Source organism: Malus domestica, chromosome 05, assembly GCF_042453785.1.
Source record: "Malus domestica chromosome 05, GDT2T_hap1".
Taxonomy (NCBI): Eukaryota; Viridiplantae; Streptophyta; class Magnoliopsida; order Rosales; family Rosaceae; genus Malus; species Malus domestica.
Window position 1 is genome coordinate 421,291 of NC_091665.1, and position 9,920 is coordinate 431,210.

General features: G+C 37.6%; 1 protein-coding gene across 3 annotated transcripts; it reads right to left on the reverse strand.

Annotated features, from left to right (window-relative positions):
* Positions 1-1,195: 1,195 nt before the first annotated feature.
* LOC103450455 (CLP protease regulatory subunit CLPX3, mitochondrial-like) lies at positions 1,196-9,628 on the reverse strand. Of its 3 annotated transcripts, none has more exons than XM_029098124.2 (17): positions 9,493-9,605; positions 8,102-9,032; positions 7,957-8,018; positions 7,577-7,674; positions 7,330-7,409; positions 6,970-7,020; positions 6,589-6,609; positions 6,170-6,244; positions 6,004-6,081; positions 5,169-5,225; positions 2,888-2,958; positions 2,679-2,778; positions 2,420-2,524; positions 2,119-2,181; positions 1,863-1,985; positions 1,601-1,759; positions 1,196-1,506 (listed from the first exon to the last, which is right to left on the reverse strand). In XM_029098124.2, the coding sequence occupies exons 1-17, from the start codon at positions 9,552-9,554 to the stop codon at positions 1,435-1,437; spliced, it is 2,208 nt and encodes a 735-aa protein (XP_028953957.2). In that variant the 5' UTR covers positions 9,555-9,605; the 3' UTR covers positions 1,196-1,434. The 3 variants fall into 3 exon arrangements, with proteins under 3 accessions (XP_028953957.2, XP_070678099.1, XP_008388035.3); XM_070821998.1 differs by having other exon boundaries at positions 9,341-9,556; XM_008389813.4 differs by lacking the exon at positions 6,589-6,609 and having other exon boundaries at positions 9,493-9,628.
* Between the last annotated feature and the right edge of the window lie 292 nt (positions 9,629-9,920).

Below are 9,920 nucleotides of genomic sequence, written 5' to 3' on the forward strand. Positions count from 1 at the left end.
AAGGTTGGGCATTTTTGCGAGTTTGCCTTGCCACGGAGCACGGATGTTGACACACATAGGGACTTTCTAGTTATCAAGCAGTGGTGCTATTCCTTTACCCTTGTGGGTAATAATAAGGTAGCTGGACCTTCAAAATTTATGTGTCTAAACTTTGTCAGAGATCTTTGGGAAAGTTATCTGTGGTACCCGAGGAGCTGATGTTGTGTGTGGAAAGTGGTGCCTCTTCGATTTTTGAACCAACGACCATGTTGCCCTTTCTTTTATAAGGGCACCAATTGTGTGCAAGAAGTACATTCAGAGAGTTATTGCTTGTAAGAATTTTCCCCTTGCTTTAGAGATTTATTGCACCTCATTTCTCCTTCATCATTTTTGAGAATGTTTGACCCATCCGACCGTCGTTTTGACTTGAACTTTGGTGAAGAGGCAGCCATGCCTTCTCAAGACAACATATGGCGCCCATCCTTCTTATCTCCTACTGGTTCTCTTACCGTTAGGGACTCTGTGATGAAGAATGATATGAATGCTGCAGTGGTGGCCAAGAACCTTCTCACTCCCAAAGATAACAGACTACTTTCCAAACGGTTTGATGAGTTGGCTGTTAAGGATTCTCTGGCTCTCAGTGCTCAGTGTGCAGGTTCTGTGTCTAATATGGCCCAACGCCTATTTGCTCAAACCCACCAAGTTGAATCATTGGCGGCTGAAGTGATAAGTCTAATATGACCCAATGCCTATGTGCATCAACTACATTCATAGAGAGAGAGAGAGAGAGAGAGAGAGAGAGAGAGAGAGAGAGAGAATGATAAAAGTCAAATTATAACTATATATAATAACTTAAAACTTATGTGGCATTCATCATTAACCTATGCCTAATTAATAAAAATATATCATTGATTAAGTCCAAAACAAACCTATATTTGATATATAGCTTAACAATAAAATATTTATTGATTTTTGGCTAAATTACCTAGTTTTAAATTGGGTGCTCACAATCTAATATGAAATTACAGCTTTCTATCCTTGAGTTGATTATCACACAAATATGTTGTCCACGTGTTTTGGCCCCACGTGTGGAAGGAGAAGTTGACAGCTGCCCTAGTTGCCACAAATATTAGAGCATGCTGCTTAAAAATGTGGATTCCATCGTCTATGGTTATAATACAAATGATCTTATACGGTACCTACACCTTGCCCAATATAAGATGACTATTTTTTATTTTTGTCAACGCACTACAAAATTACATGTGGTAAAGAATGTGATAGCCTGTATAAACTAAAATCCACTAATCAAATTCTTCTTTTTAGTTTGATTCCAACCGAAGCTTTGATCTAATTTCTATGAAGGGGCAATTACACCAGTTTATGAATGCTATTGTTACGAATAATAATACATAAATTTTACAGATTTTTATAACAATGCCTATGGTGGTATAAGTGTTACATGCTCATAGCCCTGGATGACTGTTCTGATTCACCCTCCGCCTCCCCTTCGGCCGCCTCTACATTTTCCTGCACACGTTGATTGATATTTAAATTGTTAGTACGAGATCCCTTCATAGAACCATAAAGAAAGATGCATATGCAATCATTAGTTGGATCATGCCATTGAGTCCTTCAAGCTGATTTCATGCAAGTATCTTTCCAATGCACCATCCCCTCGAACAATCTTCCCTCCACATCCAGGCGCATTTACCGTACCAACCGACTCCTCATCAACCACTACAGCATCTATTCTATCCTTTCCTGTCTTAACATCAGGAATCTGCGACAAGCACGTCAAAACAATTTTTTAGTAAATATTTTTGTATTTAATAACATTCCCATGCTAGAATTATTTTTTAAGAAAACCATGGATTCTTGCACACCTCGTACATGGCTTCAGTTAGAATGCTTTCCAAAAGTGCTCTTAAACCCCTGGCGCCAGTATTCTTAGCCATCGCTTTGTTTGCAATTAGTCTTAGTGCATTCTCCATGAAATGTAGCTTCACCTGAAGTGGGGTACAAGGTCTCATCAAACAGAAGCTTGACTCTAGTTCAATTAAACACATTGGAAGAGAGGTTTTGGGAGGGTGGGACTAGGTTTTGCGTTCCTAAACACAGAATCAAATGCAAAATGCTTACATTATTCATGCCAAATAATTTCTTGTACTGCTTGCCAAGAGCATTTTTTGGTTCCATCAGGACCTGTAAATGAAAAGTTATACGAGGAAAATGGTAATCCATACTTCTATACATGTAAGAAAGCCAGGCTACGTATATCAGCTTAAAAGGTGTAGCAGGCTCGTATACATCTGGTTTGCTTTCTGACTAAACTATTTGTGTGTCTACGAGACTACGAATTAAAACGAACTACAAACAGAAATAATACCAGGTCAAGAACCAGAAGGGTGCTGACTCCAAGAACAAATGCATTTATGTATACCTGAACAAGTTGGTCCTCAGTTAAAGCTGATAAACTAACTAGTATTGGAAAACGTCCAATAAACTCTGGTATGAGTCCATAAGAAATGAGATCAGAACTTTCAACCTGGAAAAAACAAAAGAGTAGCATTTAGACCCCATTTTCAGGAATTCTTTCCGATTAACTTATCCATTTTTCACTTTTTTTCATTCTTGTTTTGGGGTGCAGGGGTGTTAATTTTTAATGCATCAAACTGATTTGAAAGGTCCCTGATTCATACCGATTCAAGTAAAGATGATGTCACCACTGAATTGGTCACACCACCAGCTCTCATGTTTGCACGGACAGGAGCACCGAAACCAATAGAAGAATCCTGTCGTCTGGTCAGAATGATAGATACTTTCATAGTAGATTCTTTTGAGAAAAAAAGTTGGTAGAGAAGGAGGGGGAGAAACAAGAGATGATTAGGAGGATGATACATTTGGTTACCTCTCTGAAATGGTTTTTTCAAGATCAATAAATGCTCCGCCACAAATAAAAAGGATATCTTTCGTATCTATCTGTAGATCATTTACAAGCATTTTAAGAATAAACCATAAGAGCAACAATATGTATGAATATTGGTAAGAAATAACTAATAATTAGATGCATGTAAAGACTTATGTTTTCTTTTCCTCTTTGGGATGGTGGTTAAAATTTAGAACCAAATACCCAATGGAGTAACACTTAGAAAGACATCAATTATCGTTCATATATTAAATTAATCGTATCAAGTTTAATTAATTTTAAAAGGTTCGGAACCAAATAGAATTTATAATTTTGAGGTTACATATGTCTAATTCTGTAATGTCTATGAAAAAACAAGTATGCTCCTATTTACACTACTTGAATAAAAAGAAGTTCATACGGCCAAAGGAAAATAGTAATTAGCAATTATTATTGAAAAAAAAGGTTGTAAAATCCTCCCATACTTTTCTCTCCCACACTATTCCCTCTTCCTGTTCTCAATTTCTCGAGAAAAAATTGTTTCACATGCATAGCTTGTGTCATCTCACTAAGTTTGCTAATAAGGCAAGCTCATTAATAGGAAAAGATACAGAGCCGAGGACAAGAAGTCCTCAATAGGAAAAACCAAAGACTAAACGCAGCTCAACAAGAAAGCTAAAGCCTGGCACAATAAGCTACATAACAACAGCACTCCAATGCTGATGAATAAACTAGGAAAAAAAACTGCTAAAAATGGCATAACTCTCAACAGAAATTAAGTTTTGGGTAAATCCCAGGTTTGATAACAACTATGCCTATAAGTGCATCAATGTGCAGGAGAGGACGAGGAAGTCCCTAGCTAGGGGACTGGGTCATGAGATAAGGGATGACATACGTACTACTTGGGCCTCCAATTATGGCTAATTCGCATACAAATATATTTTGAAGGCAATCGTCTTTCCACGAGAGAGATTTACTTGTTAAATCAGTCTTAAGTACCCAATTATATTTCATGCTTACTTTTAGCTCGTCAAGTACTGAGGTTATGAGATTAGAGAGGATGTACCACCTAATAAATTTAAATATTGTGCAGAGATCAAGAGAAAGAGGAGGATTAGCGATTGCAAAATTTACTAGAAAGGATTAAATGTGGTCAGGTAAATGGCTGTGGCATTTCCCTCAAGTGCAGGATTAATTAATTATGGTGTTCTATCATTAAGAGTAAACATGGTGTGTATTCCAATAGGTAGGCTGGTGGAGGAAGGCTCTTTCAATTTCTCGTGGAAAAAAAACCACAATCTGGTTTTGTATAAATTAGTGGTTGAAACTAGGAAATAATTCTAGAACTTGTGTCAGGGAAGACAATGGTATGGTTACTCCTTTTTCCAAAATTTGTTTGCTAATCTATGCTGATCTTTTTTTCACAATGTGGTAATGATGTAATCTCATTGAGTCCACTTGGATTTGACAAAACATGTTTCTTCCTGTAAACCCTTTTTTATTTCTATGTTGGAAAATTAAAGTGTTCTAGTTTCTGTTATCAGTATAACTATAACATGATTTGGAAGGCAGCATACCTACTAAAGTACAAAACTGGTTTGGCTGGTGGCAAGTGGGAAAAAAAATACTGGTACCATGCCCACCCCCACCCCCCAACCCCCAAAAAAAAAAAAAAAAAAAAAAAAAAAACTATACTTTTGTTGTCTTCAAATCAACGAGTTGCAAGAAACTGGCGCAATTGCTGATCATTGACGGCATCCTGCTTGGCCAGATACCAGGCTGCTCAAGCAGCACTTCTGTCCACACAAGGGTACTTTTGGCTGCTATTGTTTTTTCAGACCTTTTTTAGGCTTATGATTTAAGTTATAGTTCAGGGTTGTTAGAACTTAAAATTAAAATATAAAGTAATAAGTTGCAGCCTCAAAGTGCCGCTTGTTAGAACTTAGAAATGAATCATGCAAGTGGAACCCTGCGCTCTTGAAGTTTTTTTGTTTAGTTGAACTTTCCTGCCCACTTCTCTTACAAGCTTTTTTTCTCAACTACTAATTTGGAACATTTAATAAAAAGTTTTTCTCCTACAGCTTAAATTTCTAAATGAAAAAAAAATAATAAGAACACACATTTCAAGGTGCACATAGGTCAATTAGGAGTTGTATAAGGATATGTATATATTCAATACCAAATAGAATTAGGAATTCTTAGGTTCTAACAACAGTGGGATAACCAGCATGATTTAACATATTTGTGAGTGAGAAAATATGTCAGAAACTTAAAAGTGCTATACCTGTATGTTATCACCCCGGGGATGCTTCCTTGCACCCTTCTCAGGAACATTCACTATCTAAACAAGAAGAAATATATTACACTTCAGTTGTCAGAGAAACCATGCTGATAACTTTATAACTCTGATTTTGTAAGGCCATGAAAGTAAATTACAAATATACCTGCGTGTAATGCAGTATGTAGCACAAAATTAGTCTGTGCTTCTAGGAACAATCATCCCAAGAAAAACTAAAGCAAAAACTCAAAACAAAAAACAAGAATGTTTAATTTTTATTTTGGGACTTTAGAAGTATTTTCAAGTACCAACTCCAAAGTTTCTCTTGCAGTGCTAGAGAAGTTAATGTAAACTGAGGTAATTGGGAAGACCACAAAATATTACATTTGGGGATTTTTTTTTTTCTCTCTTATGTGTGTGCATTTACTTTCTCGTTTCTATTTGATGTTATTTTTCCTCGGTTTTATTACATATGGTAGCTTGCTTACTTAGCGCTTTTGCTAAGGATCTAATCAAAGTCAAAATTGGAATTCTATGTCAAGTTTTCAAAACTAACGAATTGGTGTACATAAATGGGCACTCTTTATAATCGATCCTTATGGTTAGTGATTGATTTGAGAAAAAAAGAATAAAGCGAATTGATAAGAGTTGCTTTGTTCTAAATTAAAAATACATAAAAAGATACTTACATCTGTCATGGACTTAAAAGACACTAAAAGAGTACTAACTAGAGAACGCAACAGCAACAATTCAATTTGTTTCCGTGCATCCAAACAAGATAAATTAGTTGGTAAATAAATAATTTTCTGAGCAACACTTCAGTGTTAAGCAACTGACTCACAGTTCCTTCGAGCATTTTCAATAAAGCCTGCTGAACACCCTCTCCTGAAACATCTCTGCTAATGTTTAAACTCTCAGCCTGAAAACCAAATCTGAAGAAACTAAGACTTTGATGATACCTATGACCATGATCAATAAAATAAAATAAGAAAGGGCAAATGCAGCACCTTTTTGGTTATCTTGTCAACTTCGTCAATGTAAACTATCCCTTGTTGAGCTGCTTGTACATTAAACTCAGCTGCCTATTTACAGGATCAACTATGTGAGTTAACTGATATGAATATAAAAGGCAAGCACAAGGTTAGAAGACTAATGAATGCTTACAATCAAGAACAACAAAAAGTAGCAGAACATGGAAAGTTTTGTAGATGACTTAGATAGTTAGATGTTTTTTTTTTTTTTTTTCCGTAGACAGTTAGATGTTGTTGAGTCGGCAGAAATTTGCATTGCTATATCAAAAACCACTCTAACTAGACCAGCCAAATCAAATAAGAACAGTCCATGAGCATATGAATGAAGAATACGAGCAAGAAAATTATTAATTTTGACCACTCATAGAGTTCAAAAGAAGTAACTTTGTCCTTACAAGTTTGATGTGACCTATCCACTGCATGGAAATGACCATCAGTATCCTCTGGAACCTCCCCTCTCATTAGTTACATAGAAGTGCAACCATAACGCATTAACAATCATATAAAATAACAAGCAAAGGTGAGGGGGAAGAGGAGGAAAAAGGCTATATTCATAGTTCATACACTCACATCACAACGAAAGAAGGGAAGTCATACAATTTCAAAGAGTATTAGATGTTCAGAATACAAAGGGCAAGAATAAAACACATACAAATGCATGCACACATTCCTCCAGAAAATTGGAAATAAAGATGAAACATATTACTGCAAGGATAAGAAACAACAAGTTGGATGGCTTTTGAACTGTAAGTCCGAAATATGCAAACATCTCATACCATTAGTAGTTTATACAATATTGATTCAACATCTTCTCCAACATAACCAGCCTGCAAAATAGCAGTATTTGCCTCTTTCAGTTATGCAGTAATAGATAACAATAATAATGTGTGTGCACATATGTGCATGCACATCAAGCCTAAAAAGAATGCCTTGTGGTAAGTTATTATGTAAAGCTGGACACAGTGAATTTCTATATTCCATGCTGACCCTCATTATCCAATTGCACTCAGTTTGCATTTTCAAAAAAAACCAAGCATGCTAAGATCATTAAATCAAATAAAGATACCAACCATGGTTCATAGGCTAGATTTTGTGTTCTATTTTCAATTCATAATATTTTTCACAAATCAACTTGCCTGTGTTAAAGTTGTTGCATCTGTAATGACAAATGGAACATTCACAAAGCGAGCTAGTGTTTTTGCAAGCAAGGTCTTCCCTGTTTTGCATACAATAACACAGTTAGAAGGGCAGGTTAACTTCTTAAAGGTTCTTCTAACTTAAACTTCCAGATAGCCAGGTTTGGATTTAGATGATTAGTCCAAAGATAAGAAGATTATAAGTGGAACACCAGTTTTTTTCCAGGTACTTCAGAAGAAATCATACCGGAGCCAGTTGGGCCCATCAAGAGCACATTGCTCTTTTCTAGCTCCACTTTATCGTCATCATCTACTTTGTTTGGAATTCCTGATTCTGCTCCTGACCTAGCATACAAATCCATTGGTTCAGTTGTATTAAATACATCCACAGAAACAATAGTATGAATTCTCCAACTGCTTACAAAACTTTTATATGACCAAGCTCTTTTGGCTAAGGAGTTTAGAAGTACATACGGATAGTGAGTTCTCAAATATATATTGGGATTGGATCATGACTAGTGAACATGTGTTGCATTGTTGGTTGAAAGACAAAATGAAATGGCAAGTTATGTGTGATGAGTAATTGCAGCATGAATTTGATCAAGAAAAATAAAAATGAAAACGAACCCTTTCTTCAAGGAGGCGTGATATATCCTCTTGTAGTGGTTATAAACGGCCACAGAGAGCACCTGCAACAGAACGTTTATACAAAAATTATCCATCCACATTCCACCCAAATGCTAACAAAGAAAAGAAAAGGGACTAAAGCTACCTTTTTGGCTCTTTGTTGGCCTATAACGAACTTGTCAAGGCCCTTGCAGATATCCTTAGGGGTGGGCAAATTGTTTCCCAAATTGGAACCGCCCCAAGCATTCTTGTCTCTAGCATCCCCAGTCCCAGGGGGCGCAGAAGCCCGAACGACATTAACTCCAGGGGCGAAAGGAGGACCCGGGGGAGTATGCACGGCCAGTCCATTGCCTGGGGGCGGAGGCGGAGGCCAGTTCTCAGGTGGGTCAGCCCCATTGGCATATGACCTCAAACTATCCCAGAAAGACACCCTCAGCCCGTTGTTATTAGTATTGGGCTCGGAATCTGCTCCTTCGTTATTGTTGCCATTTCGGGAAGAATGTGACTTCTTGTTGTTGTCAGAGTTGTTGGTTTTGGTGGCGCTGCGATTGGAAGAGGAGGAGGTGGAGGAGGTGGTGTTGGTGAGCCTCCCAATCTCTACGAAGGTGCCCTGGAGGGGAGCAATCTGGTGGGGTCGGAAGTAGTAGGCTGTTTTGCAATTGGGGCAGAGATTGAGGGCCTGATACTGACGAATCTCAGAGTCAGAGTTTCCAGAGGCAGATGTTGCAGAGGTGGAGGCGGCCTTGGCCTTGGTGGTGGAATCATCTGGTGGAGGAGGAGAAGGAGATAAGTTGGGTAAGCGGCGATCGGAGAAGAGGAGGTCCATGCGGTTGAAAGAACATCGGGGGCAATTGGCCTCGGCTCTGATTTTGCGGATACGAACATCAGCGGAGCCGCCGTGGTCCCATTTGTAGCGCTCCTGCAGTCCGATGAAGGAGTCTCGTCGGCGATGGGTTGTGAGGCAGAGGTGGTTCAAGTGCGTAGAGATTGGGGAGACCTGAGTCTGAGAGAAGCGCTGCTGGAGCTGTGGAGCTATTTGCTGAACCTTCTTCAATCTCAACATTACAGACATTTCACTGAAATTATAATAAATAATAAAAATAATACTTGTAAAATTCAATTCAACTGAATCCAATCAATCGAAGAGAGAGCGAGTGAGAGTTTGTATTTGAGTTCGAGACATGAAAGAGATATGGTTTGGGATTGGAAGTGAAATTGGATCGGAAGTGGAATTGGGATCTCCAATGCTATATAATAATCATATTAAGCTATATAACCATCCAAACAATATATATATAATTATATCCAAACTTAGAGAGAGAGCAAACAGAAACGTGGGGGGGGAGTGTTTGTAGGAAGGAGGAAATACAAAAAACTGAAAAACCTGAAAATCCACACGCGCACAGCAAGGGCCTAATTTCTGTTTTTGGATGTGTTAAGGAGGAGAGGAGGGAGACTAATTTGCTAACTTTGACAGTTGGACTGACTGCGTTGGCATACATCTACTTGACTGACGTATGTAATGTACGTGCTCACCTAATCGGCTGAATCCCCCCCTTCTCCGCTTCCTTCGGGCAACAATTTTTATCATCAGCCATCAGTCATCAACCATCTTTTGCTTGCGTATACCTCTTCTCCCTTTTTTACGCTCCATCTAGAGTTTCTAGTTTCTACTCTACATTTAACATAAAATAATACACTTCATCTTGGGTTTTCTTTCTCCTGCTCAAAGTCCAAGCAAAACGCTAAATAATTACCTTATATAAAAGAAAACTTTAACAAAAAGCGTTCTGTACGATTTATTTTAACGAAAAATCATATTTTTACACTAAAAAATCAATCATGGTACTATTCACTTTACTCTTTATTTTGTCCTTATCGTTAAAACTCAAAGTTTTCAAACATTTTTCATTAGTTTTCCTTATATAAAAACGCTAAACAAACAAAAAACCATCAATTCTGTT